Source organism: Ricinus communis, chromosome 4 (genome assembly GCF_019578655.1).
Source record: "Ricinus communis isolate WT05 ecotype wild-type chromosome 4, ASM1957865v1, whole genome shotgun sequence".
Classification (NCBI taxonomy): Eukaryota; Viridiplantae; Streptophyta; class Magnoliopsida; order Malpighiales; family Euphorbiaceae; genus Ricinus; species Ricinus communis.
The window spans coordinates 25,627,613-25,648,505 of NC_063259.1; the positions used below are offsets into that span (position 1 = coordinate 25,627,613).

At 34.0% G+C, this 20,893-nt stretch overlaps 4 protein-coding genes across 6 annotated transcripts; 3 read left to right on the forward strand and 1 right to left on the reverse strand.

The window, feature by feature from the left end:
- On the forward strand, positions 1–2,752 carry LOC8277403 (transcription factor bHLH47). 2 transcript variants are annotated; one of them, XM_015723093.3, is made up of 5 exons: positions 1–197; positions 543–657; positions 1,472–1,584; positions 1,744–1,871; positions 2,031–2,752. In XM_015723093.3, exons 2-5 carry the CDS (start codon positions 590–592, stop codon positions 2,397–2,399), a joined length of 678 nt encoding a protein of 225 aa, XP_015578579.1. In that variant the 5' UTR covers positions 1–197; positions 543–589; the 3' UTR covers positions 2,400–2,752. The 2 variants fall into 2 exon arrangements, with proteins under 2 accessions (XP_015578579.1, XP_002511561.1); XM_002511515.4 differs by lacking the exon at positions 1–197 and having other exon boundaries at positions 266–657.
- Positions 2,753–3,213: 461 nt separating this feature from the next.
- On the forward strand, positions 3,214–5,474 carry LOC8277402 (HVA22-like protein a). Its single transcript, XM_002511514.4, has 5 exons — positions 3,214–3,591; positions 3,798–3,824; positions 4,014–4,136; positions 4,783–5,029; positions 5,272–5,474. Exons 1-5 carry the CDS (start codon positions 3,530–3,532, stop codon positions 5,326–5,328), a joined length of 516 nt encoding a protein of 171 aa, XP_002511560.1. The 5' UTR covers positions 3,214–3,529; the 3' UTR covers positions 5,329–5,474.
- Positions 5,475–6,765: 1,291 nt separating this feature from the next.
- LOC8277401 (PH, RCC1 and FYVE domains-containing protein 1) lies at positions 6,766–14,239 on the forward strand. Of its 2 annotated transcripts, none has more exons than XM_015723137.3 (10): positions 6,766–7,008; positions 7,284–7,373; positions 7,485–7,571; positions 7,716–7,805; positions 8,236–8,316; positions 8,491–8,670; positions 8,756–10,855; positions 11,901–12,047; positions 12,645–12,922; positions 13,873–14,239. In XM_015723137.3, the coding sequence occupies exons 2-10, from the start codon at positions 7,323–7,325 to the stop codon at positions 13,874–13,876; spliced, it is 3,018 nt and encodes a 1,005-aa protein (XP_015578623.1). In that variant the 5' UTR covers positions 6,766–7,008; positions 7,284–7,322; the 3' UTR covers positions 13,877–14,239. The 2 variants fall into 2 exon arrangements, with proteins under 2 accessions (XP_015578623.1, XP_015578628.1); XM_015723142.3 differs by having other exon boundaries at positions 12,645–12,916.
- Positions 14,240–16,129: 1,890 nt separating this feature from the next.
- On the reverse strand, positions 16,130–20,409 carry LOC8277400 (microtubule-associated protein RP/EB family member 1B). The gene is made up of 8 exons (XM_015726788.3): positions 19,945–20,409; positions 18,435–18,503; positions 18,238–18,324; positions 17,545–17,651; positions 17,295–17,431; positions 17,119–17,195; positions 16,668–16,781; positions 16,130–16,540 (listed from the first exon to the last, which is right to left on the reverse strand). Exons 1-8 carry the CDS (start codon positions 20,050–20,052, stop codon positions 16,415–16,417), a joined length of 825 nt encoding a protein of 274 aa, XP_015582274.1. The 5' UTR covers positions 20,053–20,409; the 3' UTR covers positions 16,130–16,414.
- Positions 20,410–20,893: the final 484 nt, after the last annotated feature.

The window sequence follows — 20,893 nt, forward strand, 5'->3', positions numbered from 1 at the left end:
AAACCAATTAAACTGTTTTCTTTCTATCGACTTAACCCTAATTCTTTTTCTAATTTCCCATCAATCTCTCTCTATTTCATTTTTCTTCCATGATTTTATTCTTTTTCTTTCACCACTTTTTGTTTTTTAAAAAATTGATCTTTTTTCCTCAGTTCTTTGCTTAGCCTGGCCTACCCTTTTTGCCTTTGATTTTACAGGTAACCTTTCTTTGTAAAGATTCGATCTTTATTTATTCAATTGTCTTCTCTCTCCTTTCATTTTCTCAATTACGAATTTCGGGTTTTGCTTATTTGTGCTAATCTGTTTGGTTCTTGGGAAAAAAATGGGAGTGACATTATCTTCTATTGCCATTTTGTGCATTATTAGTTCTCGCTGCAACTTGTTTTTTATATCTTTTCTTTCTTCGATAATGAACTACTTAATTATGATAATTGCATTTGTTTCCATATTCATTACTTTAGTTTTAACTGCTTTTGTAGGTTTGATTTGTTTTTGGAAATTTTACCTGGAAATTCATGTGTTTGATTTTGGATATTTAATAGGTGGAGTTTTGGTTAGCAGATTTGAAGTTGATTCATTTGACATAAGCATGGCTTCTGACATTTCTCCATCTGCTTCTGATGATGTGAATGTAACAGTTGAGCCAACTAAAAGAAGGTCAGTGATTATAGAACCTTAAGTTTTGAGTTTGGAATACTTTTGCCAGCATTTCTGAATTTGCCTAAACTTTTTGCTGGATTATTTATTGATGATTGAAGTTGAATGGATGGTTAACAAATCTCAATATTACCATGAGGTGGGGGGCTTCTTTTGGAAGTTGTTGAGAAATTAGGAAATAGAAGGCGTGGGATTAATAAACCAGATGTGCACAGCAAACTCTGATTAATTTATGATATATAATCTTTGATTTATTATGACTATTTAATTAAAATAAGACGCCATTCTAGAAAACAGTGTTTTTGGGAATTCTGGATAAGCTAATCATGATTGATGCTATCATAGTGCCCATGCTCTCCATAGTTGATGAGTTGCTTTAGACTGGCTTAGATTATTGTGTCTGTAACTCATTTATGATTTCTTAATACCGTACGGGCCTATTAAACCAATGTTTAGCTTCAAAAATCCTCCAACGAGTCTTAAGGACAACCATTTTTTTTAAAATGCCAAAGCATGTAGGACCACTTGGATCCTATTTTGTTGGACTCCTTACTATCATATCCAAATTGTGGTGTGAGGTTCAACCTTGATATGTGTGATTACCTGAATTTCAGCATATGATATACTGTCTATTGGCCAATTTTGGAGCAATTGCCTGCAACATCCTTATGGTAGTAAATCACTTATTTGCTTAAAGTTTCCAGTCCACTTATGAATATGTTTCTTTTTGCCTGTTATAAAGTATCATAAAGTTATGCATGGCTGAGGATTATTAGTTGATTGTCATTATAACATAAGTGTACGTGTGATGCAGTTGTCCTGGTAAGAATAAAGGGAAAGTTCCCAAAAGAATACACAAGGCTGAGCGAGAGAAACTGAAGCGTGAGCAATTGAATGACCTCTTTCTTGACCTAGCCGATGCTCTTGGTAACTTTTGTTCTCTTGTGCGATTTTTGGTGCCATCATTTTTTATTTTAAATTTATGTAAAAGCCTGTCCGTGGTCATGGTCTTTTATTTTGGCAGACTAGAGTTCTGATTTTGTAGATTGTTGCATTATGTCTCACTGGAGGAATTTTCTTTAACAGATTTGACTCAGCCAAATAATGGGAAGGCTTCTATATTGTGCGAAGCTGCTAGACTGTTGAAGGACTTGTTTGGACAGATTGAGTGCCTCAAGAAGGAGAATGAATCTTTGTTATCTGAATCTCGCTATGTAAGGCTCTTCCCTCTGTGTAGTATTCTTCTCTAACTTAAGACATTGAAAGCAGAAATTAACCTAGTAAAATAGGACTCTGTGAACCAAAAGAGGTTGGTTAGTTTTTGATGCCTCGTTCTTGTCAATAACAATATAAACTGTGCAAACTATTACCAGGTAACCGTGGAAAAGAATGAGCTGAGGGAAGAAAACCTGGCCCTGGAAACTCAGATCGAGTCTCTGCAAGGTGAGCTGGAAGCAAAGGCAGTCCAATCAAAACCTGACCTGAATATGCCTCCTCCTGAACTCCATCATCCTGAATTGGCCCCACATTTTACTGGGGAGTCTCTCGGCTTGCCTGTGGCAGATGGTATACCGCAGCAAGCGCCAGCTGTCTTTGTTGTTCCACTCCATCCTAGTCTTCAAGCTTATCCAAGGACTACCACAAATGTGAGTAAACCACATGCTAGATACGCAACACCTGCAGATTCATGGCCATCCCAACTTCTTGAGGAGCAGTTAACAATCAGAAAGGAAGTTCAATGACGATAACTGTAACAGTTTGGATTGAGGCTTCCCTAGTGTGTAAACATTCTCATGTCTAGTAATTTATAATAGCCTTGTTCTTTATTGATTGGAAATTACCATTTTCTTATAGAGTTTGTATATTTCAGAGTGGATGTACTGGTAACACAGTTTAAAATGGCTGGTAGATTCTGAAATTTGGCCGCGGGTCATCCTAGGTGGTGGTGGGTGATCAATTTGAAAAGCTTTAGTTAGTTGGTAGGATGTTGATAGGTGAAACTTGGGCAAAATTTTGGGACAAATGTAGGAAGGAAAGTTGCTTTGAATTGTATGGTGAAATGGTAGAAAATGAATAATCCTGCACTTCATGTTCATACAGTGGTCATTTCAATTTTACTAGATATTTCAATGGATCATAAAATGGCTTACATTTTCATTTCAATATAAATTTTAAAGGTGTATACTACCCAAATTACTTCTCAACTTAATCATTAATGAAGTTGAACTTTTCCTGAACTTTGTTTTGTCCAATCCAACTGGTAGTGAAAGAATAATCACATTATTGTAATCTGTAAGTAAAAAGTAATATTTGATGCATCAATCATTTTTGCACTATAATTGCAACCTTATTTAACCACCTTTTTGTCTTCTTTTCTTTTTTTTCTTCTTTTTCCTTCTTCACTGCCACTCACCGCTGGTGCTGCTTTAAGAACTATCCAGAGGTGGCAAATTTGTAGTTATACAAAAGGAATGGTCTCTTTTAGAGATTCGACACCGTATATTGTACCCAATCCACTACATCAAGGAAATACTACCTTATATCAATGGTTGTGATCAACAACAATCTTAAAGAGGAATATTAATGAAACCTCCACGATGCACTAAATAAAAACCGGGCAGCTTTTCTATATTACTTCGGGGCTGTAATATGTAAGCTTCTAACTTAGCTGTCTGGTCTCTTCTCGCAACACACGGACATATTAGACACACTTCTCTTTGCCAAACCAGAAACCTCCCCTTTAGGAAAAAGGAAAAACAAAAAAAACACAGAAATAAGGAAAGAGTTAGAACTTATAAAAAAAACCCTAGCTAGCCAGGTACACTCTTGCTGCAAGTATTACGAGATTAAGAAAGAAGAGAAAGTGAGAGAGATGGGATCTGGTGCTGGAAGCTTTCTCAAGATTCTCCTTAAGAACTTTGATGTCCTTGCTGGGTGTGTTTCTCTTCTCTTCTTTTTTAGATTTTTACTGGTAATTTGCTTAAATACACACACATTTTTTTAACTTTGGGCTATTGAGATCAATAGATTTTATTTTCTTTACTCATAGAGACATGTTAGATACATTGAGTTGTTAATGGTGAAAATAACGGACCTTTCTTAGTAGTTCTTTTAATTGGATTTATTTCTTCATTTTGCAGGCCTGTGGTTAGTCTTGTTTATCCTCTGTAAGTACCCTTTTTATCCTTTGAATTATAGTAATTGTTGCACACCCTCTTGTTTCTTTGTTTCAGCAAGCTGTTTGGAATTAATTCGTTGGTTAAAGTTAGATACTTAAGATGTTTGCTTTAAATGTACGGGTTTGAAATTTGAAAAACATTTGATTTTGTTATAGTTAATTCGGATTTTCTTGGCAGATATGCCTCAATTAGGGCGATTGAGACCAAGTCTCCCATTGATGACCAGCAATGGCTTACTTATTGGGTCCTTTATTCTATGATTACATTATTCGAGCTCACCTTTGCCAAAGTCATAGAATGGTAAGAAGATTTTGTTTTACTATTTGGTCATATAACATACTCGTTTTCTGCTTATTTCATTTTTGCATTTATAAATACTTATATTGAAATGGGAATCGCATTGAATGATATTTTTGGCATATTTTGAACAGCTTTGGGAAGCTTAAATTTTTTCCCTTTAATGGTAGACTTTTTGAATATTTTTCCTTCCTCACTTTGACCGAAGATTTACAAAAAATTTCACTCTGTTCCTTTATCGTAATCAGGAACAGTAATAAGCATTTATGCACTCCCAGATTTAGCAATAGTTATCTTTTTGAGTCTGATAAGTGATCCTTTTTTTATTCTCCAACTTGTGGGAATTTTGGCTATTGAGCTAAACCATCTTAATTGTATATATCCTAATGTCACTCTTCTTATCTTGGTAGAGTTTAGTAGTAAGTTTATTTTGGTAATCTCTCTCGTCCTTGAAGGGCGGCACACAATTAATTCTGACATTGATGTTTGCTGCAAATAGTATCTAGTTTTTGTTGTGAACTGAAATTCTATAAATAGTCTGGAAGTTCAACTTTATAAGTTTCACCAAAGTACAAAAGCTTCATATGTTGATGAGGTATTATTTATTGAAACTATTTAAATTCTGCTAAAATTTTCTGCTGTACTGCAGGATACCAATCTGGTCATACGCAAAGCTCATTGTGACCTGCTGGTTGGTCATCCCATACTTCAGTGGTGCTGCATATGTTTATGAGCACTTTGTGAGGCCTCTCTTTGTTAACCCACAGCAAACCATTAACGTCTGGTACGTCCCAAGGAAGAAGGATATCTTCAGTAAGAAAGATGACATTCTAACTGCTGCAGAAAGATACATTGAGGAGAATGGGACTGAAGCATTTGAGAAGCTCATTCATAGGGTATGCAATCAATTACTAATAACTGGTCCTTTTCAGGCTTATTACTGATTTTTGCAGCCAACTGACTCTTAAGACTACTAATGAGAGGCTAATTGATTAAAAGGATCATAAACTTCACCCAACCTATAGTGAGACTAGATAATCTATTCATAATATGTGGCATATTAAGTATTGTAAAACAAGAGAAAAAATCTAATCCATAAATGTTGTTATTCACTGTTTCTCTTCCTCCTTGTTTACAGGCTGATAAGTCCAGGAGTAGCGGTTATGCAAACACCATCTTCGATGAAGGATTATAGATACTAAAGCTTGTAAAACTCAGTTTGCTCTTCTAAGAAGTTTCTAGTGGTCGCTTGAACCTGTAGTTTCTCTCTTTTTGTCTGATATGTGTTTGCAGTCTGAAGAATTTTGGGTGCTAATGTTATAGTATGTGATTATCATGTCATTCCTGGCGTCCATTCTTCATTATACCATGCGCATAACTTTCTCATAGAAGATGGTAGAAGTAAAAAGAACATGTTAAGCAAAGATGATATTGAGAAGTCCTCCATTGAATCCCATGGGATGGGAAAGACAGGTTCGGAAATGGCCGGATTAGCAGGAAAATGAATTCTTGGGAGGACATAACTCCTGAGCTTTGTACTTCAACCATTTATCTTCTGTAGATATCTGTGCCAAAAAAAAAATTGGGAGGGTATAAAAAGAAAAAGAAGAAAATTGCTATCTGCCCATCTATTCACTTACATTAAAGAAAAAGAAAAAGTTACAATAGTTGGAGACTAGTTTGCGATTATGAGCTTTCGTTGTTCTTCGTTTCTCACCTGCCCTTTCATAGAAAAGTTGCCCAATAATTGTCACTGCGTAATCCTCTTCCTAGCCATTTTGCTAGAGAAAAGCACAAGGGTCCCCGCCCCAGTAAACCATTAATGATTAATATTCAGTATTTCCTAATATGATGCAGTTATTTAAGAAAAATTAATTATAAAAGTCATTATACTTAAGAGCTACACTGTTATGAACTTACCTAATTTATTTTTTTCCTTTTCGTTTCATTTCATCTCCTCTGTATGCCATTAAGTTTGTAAACGTTCTCCTTTTTGTTAATTTGTCTGATTAAACTTATTCAATTAGTTTCAAAGAAAGTCTCATGAGTAACAACAGAAAATTTTTAGTGGCCCAGGGATAGATTCTTCCTCATTTTCCTTTCCTCTCATTTCTGCTCCTCTTTCCACCATTTCCAAACAAAGGGTAAGTCCCTAAGATTTACTGCATTTGATACTTGGGTTTCCTATATTCTTAAACATTCTACTTTTAGTTCCTGATTTAGATAGAAATTTGATCAACCCCAACTTTTATTAGTGGAAAATAAGCAACATGCGCCTGTTTTTTGTTTAAAATAAAATGTTGGTCAATTTATTTATATTCAACGAGCACCTCTAATTCTTTTACTTGCAAAAAGAAGAATTGAAGTGTTAGGTCATTTGCTTAAATTTAAAAAAAGAAAAAAGTGTTGGCTCACTTGCAAATGCAGGATGAAAAGTAATTACTTTTAAGAAGTACAGGGATCAAAGTGTCTATTTCTCTAATTTCAGGGACTTATTTATAATGTTCTCTTTTATCCTTTTCTTTCACGACAAACGACGAATCTGTTATCTACGTGGCGGGAAAGAATATGCAACTAACAGAAAACTATTTTGATAGCAATTTAAAGAAAAAACACGAACGCAGAGACAGAGCAGCGCACCTTAAGGCGCATGGTGTTGATCTTCAGGAGAAAAAAGAAAACGTTTAGTTCAATAAATAAGCAAAAGAATCGTAGATTAACAATTTTTGCTTTTTCCTTTTTGGCATTTCTGTTTCGCAATAGCAATGGTAGCAACTATGTTTACAATCATTAATCTGAGAGCAAAGTTGATCCTCGATTCATCCATAACCCATGACTAATCACGAGTCTTACCAAATGTTAGATCCCAATTAAGGTTTGCTTCATTTCTCTCCAAATCTTATGCAGATTTTTATGTTTAACAAGATGATCTATGCTCTGTTTCAATTACTTTTTCACGGTAACGACTGCTAGGTTCTTGTTTCATTGTTTGTGTTTGAATGACTGATTTATAGTAATATCTTGCTGACCTAAAGTGATTGTGAATTTTGATGGCTGATTATTGTTTATAATCCTATTTGATGTATTATTTTTCGAGTAACTAACATAGCATAAAATAACACTGACTTGGCCTTTTGTTTAAATGGCCAGGGCTTTGTACTTGATATTACTATTCTGCAATGTAAATAAATGGCTGATAATACCCTAAGGACTAGTTCTCCCGGTCGGGATATTCTGCAGGTAATGTTATTATCGTGTTCTTCTTTTTCTTTTTCATGAATATACAATTTATTAACACTTCAATCGTGTATGTATGTATGTATGAATATGCATATTAATCTCCTTATGCAGGCAATTACAGCTATTAAAAAGGGGGCATATCTGCTCAAGTATGGTCGCTGGGGGAAGCCAAAATTCTGTCCGTTTCGTCTTTCTAATGTGAGCAGTCTTGTGTGTATTCAAGGATGTATTACTTCTTTAAATTTTGTACAAGCCGCATCAAATAACAACATAAGCTGGATGCCGGGATCATCATGTATTCCAGTATATGTATATATTGAAGGGTATTATATTTTGATCCAGGATGAGAGATTTTTGATATGGTATGCTGGCAAACTGGAGAAGCAACTTAAACTAAGCCATGTTTCCAAGATTATGCCAGGACAACATACTGTGAGTTTATTTTCATTTTCTTTTCGGAGCGGGGCAATCTGTTAGAATTCAGTCATAGGAATTTACCTTTCAGTTTAGCACCTTTAAGAGTTAGGTTCCTGGAATCATTGAATTTGAAACTATTTTCAATAATGAAGCCATAGCACACGTCATTCTAATCACGAGTCCTGCACTTTATGAAGGTCTGCTACTTCTGAAACTTGATCGACTAGGTTCTTCCTATCTTGCATTGATATATAAAATCACAATGACCAAATCCTTTTCAGTGGTTCCTTAGTTAACCAAGTACTTTCGCCATTTTACATGGCTGTACAAGCAAAAAGAACCAGATGCGTGATTTTGTGGAAAAATCTGTTGACAAAAGTATTACTACTACGATATAATGTCTAGCAATCGACGTTAGTATTCAGTACTATTTGTGGTTTTGCAGGCAATTTTTCAGCGCTACCCTCAGCCTGAAAAGGAGTATCAGTCATTTTCTCTTATATACAGTAATAGATCCTTGGATGTGGTTAGTTATCATCTCTAGCTTTCGGGCAGAGACCTCTTTACAATGGAAGTATAGATTCCGTTCTTTTAAGTAATTTTAATCCATGTAATGTTTCTTTAATTTCTTCATTTACCATTAGACAGTATTTGGCAATATCAAAAATAATTATCTGCATTCTTTGAGCACCATGGGCAGATATGTAAGGACAAAGTTGAAGCTGAGGTGTGGATTGTTGCCCTCAGGGCTTTAATTTCACAGAATAGCTGCTGCAAACGGATAGGTGATCCACAAAGCGATGCCAATAGCCCAAGAAGCCATGCACGTAAAAGCTCTCTATCAAATGTATCATGTACTAGCAGCGATATAATCTATAAGGTCTTCTTGCCTCGATATTCATGAAAGTTGAATAGTTCATTATTTTTTCATTCTGACCTCATCTGACATGTTCTATTTATCACAGGATCCAGAGGACACCCATCCAATTCTGGTCCCTTATGAGACTTCCCCTCAGAATAGACTAGGAAAAGCTTTTTCTGAGGTCTTATCATTTACTGCAGCAGCAAAGGCTTACACTCAGGCTGAGTCAGTTGCCAGGTCGCTCAGCAACTTGTCATCTGGGATATCTGATGATGCAAATAGTCACAGTTCTGCAGTCGATGCATTTCGAAACAGTTCATCAAGTGCTGTGAGTTCATCAGGCTATGTATCTTCTCACGAAGATGTTGACGGTCCTGGTGATGTTTTATTTTTGGGGGAAGGAATCAGTAATTTGCCATTAGGTGGCAATATGTATGATGTCAAGAGTTCTCCTATAATGAGAATGGACGCACTTCTGCCAAAGGCATTGGACAGAATAGCAGCGCTAGATGCCCAAATTATTGCATGCGGTAGTAAGCATGCTGTGATTGTGACAAAACAGGGCCAGATCTTTAGTTGGGGTGAAAGTTCGGGCGGTAAACTTGGGCATGGAGCCGATGCTGATGTCTCCCAGCCAAAGGTCATTGATGCTTTAAGCGAATCAAACGTAGTATTAGTAGCTTGTGGGGAATTTCACACTTGCGCTGTAACAGTTTCAGGGAATCTTTATACTTGGGGTGATGATACTCATAATACTGGTTATCTTGGCCATGGTAGTGCAGTCAGTCACTGGATCCCCAGAGAAGTAATTGGTCAAATAGAGAGCGTGCGTATATCATTCGTCTCTTGTGGACCTTGGCACACAGCGGCTGTTTCATCACAAGGTAAGCTGTTTACATTTGGAGATGGAACTTTCGGTGCCCTGGGCCACGGAGATCGTAGTAGCACGAGTAAGCCTAGGGAAGTTGAGAGTTTGAAAGGCCTACGAACACTTAAAGTATCATGTGGTATCTGGCACACAGCAGCAGTTATTGATTTTATCAATGAGAGTGACAGACTCGATACTTCTCTTTCGGGAAAGCTTTTTACCTGGGGGGCTGGTGAAAGGGGCCAATTAGGACATGGTGATGAAGAACCTAGACTAGTTCCATCTTGTGTATCGATGCCAGCGGGCGTTTGTCAAGTTGCTTGTGCACATAGTATGACCATTGCTCTAACTGTACTGGGTCAAGTATATACTATGGGGGCTGCTGATTATGGACAACTTGGAAGTCCTTGTAGTGTTGGTAAGCTTCCCATTCATACTGATGGTGATATTAGAAATTGTCACATCAAACAGATAGCATGTGGTTCGCATCATGTTGTAGCTCTGAGTTCAAATGGTGACGTATATACTTGGGGAAAAGGTATAAATGGTCAATTAGGCCATGGAGACATCAAGGATAGACATACTCCTACACTTGTTAAAGCTTTGAAACATAAACAGGTGAAGAGTGTTGTATGTGGCTCTAATTTTACTGCTGTTATTTGTCCTCACAAATGCGTGTCTAGTGCTGATCAATCCATATGTTCTGGTTGTCATAATCCATTTAATTTCAGAAGAAAGCGTCATAACTGTTACAATTGTGGGCTACTCTTTTGTAAGGCATGCAGCAGTAAGAGATCTCTAAAAGCAGCTCTGGCACCTAACGTCAACAAGCCTTCTCGTGTGTGTGATGAATGTTTTGCCAAACTAACGACAGCCATGGAAGATGGACCAAAATTACAAGTTCCTAAAAGTTGTAGAGGAAGTCTACATTACAACTGTAAGGAAATAGCTGAGGCTGAGAGCATCACTTCTAATCCTTCTCATCAACACTGCAGGCTTTCCTCTCTTGATTCATTTAAACAGGCACTGAGGCAAAACTCCCAGCACAATAAGAAAGCAGAATCATGCCAGTGCCATGTCTCTCCAACCCAAATTGGAAGTTTGGAATGGGAACTGACATATGAATATGAAGATTTAGGGGAAATGTCTGCCTCTGATCCTGGATCAGGAATGCTTTCTCGAGCAACCTCACCTGTCTCAAGGAGGTCAAGTCAAGAGCATTCTTTGCGATCAGCTTCGTCTTTTAATAATTTTGCACATGCAGAACTTTTACCGGATAACTCAAAACAAAGAAATGAGAGCCTTAGCCAAGAAATATTGCTATTAAGGGGACAGGTGCGTTGAAGCATAATCATAGAAGAAAAAAAATACATATATATAAATTCCTCATGCATGAAAGTATTTAGGTCGGAAACGAAAATTTTCTACAATGTGGAAGTCCACGAATAATTCCTTTTCCAGAAAGAGCACAACGCTATTTACATGGTAGTACTATTCTTGCATGTCGATTAATTATCTTTAGTCTATTTTCTACTTCTATTATCTCAGACATAAATTCCCGAATCTATCTGGTGGAAATGTTGCCCACTGTAAGTGTAGATGAAAATATCATAGAATTTGTGTCCTTTAAGTTAACAAGCTATGGCAAATTCTCAGATACTTCGACCTGGGTGTATGCGTATTGCTGTGCATAAATATTTCTGTAGGTAGACGAATGCATATAATGTTGTAATCGTTTAATCCTATCCCAAATATTTGTTAACAATGAGAAAATTCAAAACTGCACCAACTTCATGGCTGCCAATTAGGTATTAGTGAAGCATAAGCACTTTGTTATTCTTATTTCAAAAAGGAATTCATATAGTTATTTCCATTACCTTAGAACTTAATGAAGTGTTGACTTGCCTCAGTAATGTTATTGAGTAGTCTCTGAACCATTGGGAGTATGTCGCTAAGCAATATCTAGATAAATTTATTTGTTTCTTCCATTTTCATGACATTTCCTTGGAAGCCCTTATTAATTGATAACTGTAACTCGCCTTCTAAAGGTGGCGCTTTATTCTGGTGGGTGAACTATTGATTTGCTAGGGATAATAGGATTAATGTAAATTGTTACAAAGCATCATAGTGAAAATTACTCGGTGTCTGCTTTCTGTGAATAAGAATTCAGACTCTTGCTTGTAACTCAGATTAATGGTGCCATACATTTGTCTAGCTACATTATGTAAGGTCATCAAATCAATTAGAAAATTCATGTACCAAAATTTCACATGTGATAAGTTACTGTAGACTTGTGCTCTGCATTCTACATATAAAGAAGCAACAGATTTCCTGTTCAATTGATTATTCTCAAATTCAAATTTGTAATGTGGGTATGTAGGTAGCGGATCTTACCCACAGATCCCGGGTGCTTGAAGCAGATATTGATAGAACATCAAGGCAGCTGAAAGAGGCAACTGAAACAGTAAAAAAAGAATCTGAGAAAAACAAGGTTGCGAAGGAAATAATTAGATCTCTAACTGCACAGGTGATATTTTCTAGTTGTTGTGTGTTTTATCGAAGTATAAACTTTATTTCTTTTTTAGAATTTGCACTTAACATAAAGTGTCAATTCCTGAATTTGTTTGTTGTTATTTTATGTCTGATCTAGTAAGCTAATACTGTTAAAGGGATCTAATAATTGTAAGTGGACCCTAACACAAGCAGGATGAGGCATAGAAGATATGCAAACCCAAATTCTAGGATTCATGTAGAGGTCTTGCAATGCAGATACACATGCATGTTTTATGTGAGTCACACAGAAAAAGTGAGCTCCAGTCCTTCTGATATGATATGAATTGGAGTTAGAAGTGCTATTTTGTTAGAGCATCCAACTAAAGCTAGCAGGTGTACAATGTTATTTGGATGAAAAATTTATAACTGAGATTCTAGGAAGATTCTACAGAGTGGAACGAGAATTGAAATATATGCTTGTTTCAGAAAAGTTCACTGAAATACCAGCACATATTAGGAAGTGCGAATATTGGGAATTTATGTTTTATATTCCATTTTCTTTTACTATTATTGTTTGGAGTACAGTGACTGATCCACAAATCACAATGTGTGCGCGTGTTTTTTTTAACAGTTAAAGGATATGCCCATAAGCATACCTGAACAGTGCGTTGAAAGCACAAAGCCAGGTTCATTTGTTGAAATGACGTCCATTTTCCTGAGCGGGGCCTCTAGGGAGAAACTTTCAACCAGCGCCACCTATTTGGAATATGAGTACAATGGCAAGCTAATAACACCAATTTGGAAAAGTAGAAGCAAGAAAAGATCTGCAAAATTAGAGACGGTAATGAAAGACAAGCCTAGCATGTATGTTATGCGACCCCCTTTGCCACAGGTTCAATTCAGGTACAGGTGGTATTCGATTCCTCTTCTCCTCTTATTCATTTATGTGTTCAGACATTTACATAAAATGGTGGGACATTAGATTAGAATGGTATGATAAAAGCACCATCATTCATATGGGATCTGAAATATATGAGGATTTCACCAGTATGCATGTATGTTCAATATGAATCCAACAAAGGGGGATATCTTCTATCTCTCTTATATTTGCTCACCTTGCTTTAGTTCCTTTTTCTCTTTTATTTCTTCTCTGATTGCTGCTGGTGTGAAATCGATAGAAGGGACCAGGACATCCAAGAATTCCTCTTCGGACGCATTAGATTGAGTTCACATTACATGCTTATAATATAACCTTGATGTAGTTCGTGAAAGAGGAATATCTAGATGGTCTGACTTCTCGTGCCACTATATAAAGTACCTTCTCTCATCTACACAAAATACTGTGGCATATCTTAATTATTCTCATCTTTTACCATTTCCTTAGAGTGAAATTAAGTTTTAGAAAGGGCAGATTGTTGATGAATGTTCAGGCCTTTAACTTGTACCCAGGAAATTAGACCGTCTAATTATATATAAGCATTCCTTATAATATATCAACATATCATTTTAAGATAGTCAAAGCATGACCATTCGTATGCTGTCATTGGTTTATCTTGGAAATTGCCACTTAGTGTTGTTAACATGCTGCTGGACATAGACTGAAAGTACTCAGTCACTGCTATGATGAAATCAAATTAACTGGTAGAAGTAAGAAATGATAGTGATCAATGCCATTCACAGTTTTCATAGTCTACATGGTTTTGAACCTGCTTCTTCTAGAGGAGTCATTATGAAGGTAGACCAGGGATTTGCTGCCAACATATGATAACTTGATATGGAGATGCTCGATTGTTATGGATTTAATTTTTGGTTGCTGTTTTTATGAAAACCTATTTACCCCATCAAATGTTTTTCTGCAGCTGAATTCTTTTCAGAAAGGTAAGAGGCAGAGAAAAGGAGTGAGCATTTACTATGAAGATATTCAAGTGACCGCAATATCATGAACATGAGATAGTTTCTTTCCTACTTGTGTCCGCAGAACGGGAAAACAAAAGAATCAGGTAACTGAGATTAAAGTTTTGCAACAGCTCACTCCTCGGACATTAGTTTTCAAAGTTCTTTCGGCTGACAGTTAAGCTGACAGCACGACTGATAGCATCCTTGCCAAGAACCAAATAAGTAGATATCCTTCTCTTTTTTCAGAGTAGATTTTTCATTGTTGTTTATTCATCTTCTGGTGTAGTATATAATATACTGTAATCTTACATATAAAGTTATTTTCGGGAAGTACAAGAAAAGCCCTTTTAAATTTAATATTTATTATGGCCAACTTTACTACTAGTTTTTCCAATTTGCAACTGTGGCCACAATTTGAGGAGCTAAATTTCTTTTGATATGTCACGTAAAATTTTTATTTTAATATAGATATTTATTTATTTTGATATATGTATTTATTTTTTACATATAAAATTTAAATTAACGTGTGATTTTATAAATTTTACTATCTTGATTAATAAGTTATATATATATATATTAATTTTTAAAACTTAAAATTTTTTGACATGTAATTATTAACATGTAGAATTTTTATTTTGATATGTGTACTTATCTTTGACACATGAGATTCAAGTTTATGTATAATTTTATAATTTTTTCTATTAACTTATTGATTAATAAAATATATTTCTAATTAAATACCAACTCTAATCCTAAAAAATAAAATATTAATTATATCTTAATATTATATTAACTAATAAATAATTTTCTAATCAAATAAAAATACTAATTTTATCATAAAAAATAGCATATTAATTATATTTTAATATTCTATTAACTAATATATCAGTTTTCTAATTAAATAATAATTTTAATTCTAGAAAATAACATCTAAAATTATATTTTAATATTATATTCAATAATAAAAATTAATTTTTTAATTATACAATAAATTCGTAATCCTAAAATAGTAATATCAATTATATTGATAGTATTAATTTATAATACTATAGTTAATTAATAAATATTTTTAAAATATTTTTATATTATTACACTAATAAGATTTTAAAATTTTAAAAAATTAAAAAAATATATTTAGAAATAGTTAGTTTGTTATTAATTTTAAAATATTATTAGTTAATATTAAATATTAAAAAATTGTATCAATCAACTTAATTTATAATCAAAATAATAATAACAGTAATGCAGCGTATGGATAAACGACTAGTTTCTAATTAAATACCGACTCTAATCCTAAAAATAAAATATTAATTATATTTTAATATTATATTAACTAATAAATAGTTTTCTAATCGAATAATGATACTAATTCTATTCTAAAAAATAACATATTAATTATATTTTAATATTATATTAACTAATAAATTAGTTATTTAATTGAATAATAACTCTAATTCTAGAAAATAATATCTAAAATAATATTTTTTATTATATTTAATAATAGATTAAATTTTTATTATGTAATAAATTTTTAATCCTAAAAATAGTAATATCAATTGTATTGATAGTATTAATTCATATAATATTAGAATTAATTATTAAGTATTTTTAAAATATTTTTATGTTATTAAACTAATACAATTTTAAAATTTAAAAAAAAATTAAAATAGTTAGTTTGCTTTTATTTTTAAAATATTAACTTAACTTTATAATAAAAAATAATAATAACCACCGCGTACGCACGGGTAAATGACTACTTCCAATTATTAAAGAAAATAGTAACTATTAGAATCGCTAATATTTGTTTAGAGGGCTATGAATTTGCAATTTACCGATTGCAATTTAATAAAATCCCATACATCAAACACATTGATAGAAAAATTAAGGAATGTTCTATAAAGTTGAGAACAACTCTCACTAGTTATGTGTTTTATCATGGGCACAATTGCTAACATATTCATTTATTATGTATTCAAGAGATGGCCTTTGCTTATATAAGGTCAAACAATGCCACTCCATAGCTTTAACAAACACCTTTCGTTTTCTTTGTTCTTTTATTAAATTGGAAACAAAATGCCAATGAGCCCTACGGTTTGTCGTGCATTTCTACCTGCTCCCAGGAACTGAAGCCATCACTGTTACATAGCTAAATCACAAGAGGAAGAGAAAATGCAAAGGCAAGTACCTTGCAACATTAATGGCACCTCAGAAAACATAGAATGAATGAAACGGCTTAAAAACTGGGAAATATATGCAAAGAAAAGAAAGGGAGCACCAGCAGACCCTATCGATAAGCAATTAGTCATTGCTTCAGTTCAAGATAACCTATCCGGGAGGTGCAAGAAAATAAAGGCTTACATTTATTTTCGTTAAAACAGTTTTAAGAGTCTAGTTGTGAAAGACCACTGGTACCCCCATGATAAATACAACCGAAAAGAGCTTGTTTAATAAGGCCCTGAGAGTGTCTTCCCCATTCTAAGCAAGCTATCCATTGCTAATCAACATTCAGGCTTCATTTTCAGCCTCAGTTTCACCGCTATTCATAGCTTGATATAAATATTCTTGAGCTTCTTCAAGTGCAGATTCCTTTGCATCTGCAGCATATAATATCTTCTTAATTGCCACTGCCATCTGCATGCATATAAACAAAAGCATAAATAAAATATTTAAGGACTTAACACCACCAGGTTAAATCACTAATCCTGTCTTTTCTCATTTATATCAATAAAGGTATCGCATTTGTCTTCAGAAATCATACCGGGATATCCTCCAATTCAGGAGTTTGACAGAGTAGTTCTATATCCCTTAACTTTGCAAAGTAAAAGTCTCTTTCTTTTTCCAAATGGTCCACAGAGAGCTTCAGGTCAGTGACCTATATGCAAAAATAAAATATTAGATCTCACAGCATTACATATCTTCACATTCTACAGGGCCCATAAAAGGGAAAACCATAACAAAATATGCAACTCAAACATTGGTGATGGAAATGTCATTGGTGAGAACAGAAAGATGAGTACAAAAATTGGCAGTAGAGAAAAATTTAAATAACATAGAAATCAAAGACAGCTACATCCCCTGGTACATAATCCTCATACATTAAGAAGAGATAATTTATGTGTCTTAGAGGCCACTTAGACACAAAAGCAAGGAATAATGAAACTCTGACCACTTTTCAGATTAAAGCTAGAAGAGAATTTAATGCTCCATACTTCCTTAGACAAAGTCTGAATCTCCACTGAAGAATTAGCTCCACCTGCCACAGTACTTCCCCTCCCTTGCTTTGGTCCTGTAGTAAATGAGCAGAACCAAACAGGAATCACGAGTTAAATAAAAATGCATGGCACAAGCACAATGTACAACATAGAAGAAGTTGTACATCACATACCAGACATTTTACTCAGGCCAACTGGCTCCCCAGAGTTGTGCATATTGTTTGATTGCAGTGATTTTGAGGTCTTCTGACAACCCTTTGAATTACGATCCTTTCCACCCTTAATTCTCCGTTCCACAGGATTATAGTTCCTATGATAACATAAAAATGCAAGAACATGGATTCAAGGTTAAGATAATATAAAGAACATTCAGGTCAAAGGATAAAACAAAATGAAAGAACAATGAAAAGGAAAGCAACACACTCATTCATGATGCCACCATTAACAGAATCACAGTATCGTTTCAGCCACTGTAAGAACTCTAAGTTGTCCAAAGGTCGTCCTTTAACAAGCTTGTTGACTTCAATATGCTGCCATATAGCCCAAAGTAAAGGAATGTTAATGCAAATATAGTTTCCCCCCAAATACTAAAATTAACTTCATCAAACCTATTTCCCAACTTGTTAAAGCGAGCTGAAAACTAACAGAAACAATCACTTAACATCTCAATACAAACAATCATCTCAATCTTATCCTCAGTCATACAGTTACTACAGAAGCACCAACACAAACAATAACATCGGCAGACATACCAAGAAACAAGACTTAGCTAACAAGATATAAACAGGCGAGTCATCTATAAATTTGTGAGCTAATATTTGATCAGCTAAAGCAACAAGGAGTCCTCCAGAGCTAATATTTGATCAGCTAAATGCTGGGCTGAGAGATGTAGCCCACTAGCACCATAAAATTATGAAATCACATAAAAGAAAATCCAAACTCCAAACAGTATCTAAGGATAGAGATTACATTCCCATCTTTGGTCAATCGTAAACTTCCTGTTGTGCATCCACTTATGAGTCCAAGGCTTTGCATGAGACATGAAACTGAGCAGTGAAAAGTTCACATATGAAATTATACAATACAAATCTATCTCAAATTTAAAAACAAAATTACTTTATCAATTTTCAACTTGTTGAATACATCCTGCAGAACCTTGTAATTTTGAATCATATCGTATTCCGTCTTCGCATCAAAGTTCACCTATGAATGATAAACGGCATTGATATCAAAGGTAAGCTATTGCACAATTTGAAACTTGATAGATAAGACAGGCGGGTATGAAAAATAAGAAGAAGACAAAATCTCGTCACCTTGTGCATAGGAACAACTCCCGGATAAGTCATATCCATCATCTGACACTGCACAGCACCAGATGCAGCCTAGCCAAGGGATTTGGACAAGAAAAGTCAAAAAGATCAGCAATTTAGAGTACTAAAAATGCGGAATAAAACATAACATCATGCAAAATCAATGTAAATGAAAAAAAAAAGATTGCAAGAGCTACAAAACTAGCCTTCATTTATCTGTAATGATAATATCCAGAGAACAGTATATTGACAACTGAACTCATATACGGCTTAGTACCAGTAAACAAAAACTCAACTACGCTTTAAATCCCAAACTAGTAGACAAGAGATTATCAGCAATTGAGCAGAGAATAGCTGTATAAATACACATAAAATCCAAGTTATCTGTAAAGCCAATCATCAAGAAGCATAACTGAAAGCTGCTTCAGATCCTTGTAATAAATTTAAATGTCCTTAAGGCTCAATTATGAGTCAAGGCATCATCAGCCTATTTATCCAAAAAATGGAACTGCAATACAAAGATTAAGGACATCGTAACATTGACTACAAGGTCCACCCTCATAAGGTTTAGAAATGGGATAATGGTTAACACATCTAGCAAAAAGGTCTTGGCACTTTTTATGCTTATGGAAATAATAATGAGATAATAGGGTACTTTAACTGTGATGATTTGTAAATAATTCCCTGCCAAATCAACTGAAAAGTACTATTAGTATTTTATTTTTTTAAATGAGTACGGGATCTTAACAAAAGAAATTCCTAATACACCAAAAGAGGTTATTCTATAAACCCAGTCGAAGATATGGCAAAGAGGCAAAAGCATCTACCCCATGATAATAAACTTCAAAGCTACGGAACAATTGCTATCAACACAGAAGTCGATACCATGTACCGTAGTCGCTAGCTTAAACTGAGCCAAGAAAAATGCACCACAAGCCATCAAATTTTTTTCTTTTTGAAAAGAGAATAGCAGAAAGCACGAAACGACATCAACATTGTAATAATAACAATCAATTTTATTTTTTAAATTTTCCTGCAACAGTTACAAGTCCATAATTTGACTAATTCTCATAGAAAAAACAACAAAATTAGGTAATAAAATGTAGCGCAAGGAAAGAAAAAAAAATCACAAAAAAAGAAAGAATTACATTCAGTCATTGCTAAAAAGGAGAAAAGAAAATTGAAAGAATAAAAACATAAAAATATGTTCAAAGGGGCTTCAATGGAAAATAGAAGCCCTATTTAGAGCATGATAAATATAAATTTCATTGTAAACACTTAAATTAAGAAACAGCCAAACTGCATTATACAATGCCATACCCAAATAAAAAATCCCTAAAACCAACTATAATCACGAGCAACAGTCTCTAAAACTGCATAAAAATCCAAAATCTAACACAAGAAAAAGAGTACCCATTACATTACACACCATAGAAGAGAGAGAGAGAGAGAGAGAGAAAGAGAGACACCATTTTTCTTAATAAAATAAAATAAAAATAGAAAGAAAAGGAACCTCTTCAATGCGAGAAAGATTGAGTTGAAGCCTATTGTTGATCCATGTTAATATCTCATTCCTTCCAACAAAATATGCACTATCCATCATCCCTATATTTGATGCCATTTCCTTTCTTCTTCTTTTCTTTGCTTCTCTATCTTTCTCTCTCTTCTCTTTCCTTTCAAAATCTAAAAATTCAAAAATTAGAAAAACCGAAAGTTTGTCTCTTTTAATAAGACTGAACTCAACAAGACAAAACTTTGAACAGAAAGAGAGAGAAAGAAGAAATGGGTATTATTAGAAATGTAAAATATTTAGATTCTCAGTGGAGAGGAAATGGGGATGGATTAACAAGCGAGGATGAGAGCTTGAAGTTAGGGATTTCGTAATTTGATTTTTGAAAATTGAATTTAAATGAGTTTGAATTTTTATTCTATAAAGTAAAGTACAAAACTGAAAATAAAAAACTTAGTATTACAATACAAGGGAAAGAAAATTAAAAATGAATGGATGATACAGAAAGAAAGGGACAAATGGAAGTAAATATGCTTTTGTTTGGTTGGCAACAACCCTCCCTTCTTTTTTAATTTCTTTTAATTAACGTTCCATTTTTAACTAATCTCGCCTAAAAGCTTTCAAAAAAACACTAGTCTTTCATAAAAATAAATTAATCCAACTCTATTGCCTTTTTCTCAAAGGAAAAAAATTAATTCATAATTTATTTAGTTATATTTTTTCTTATAAAATTTCTAACAAAATATAAATTCAAAATTTTCCTAATTTTTTTTTAAAAAGTCAACTAATTATTTATTATTTTTCTTTTTAAATCGAATTCCAACCGAAGCTTGAATATTATCAAAAGAAGCAATAATTTTATATATTATTATAGAATATATAAACTAAAAGCTATTATTATTAATTCTTTTATTATCTTTGTGATTTAATTATAATATTATTTAGAACTTTA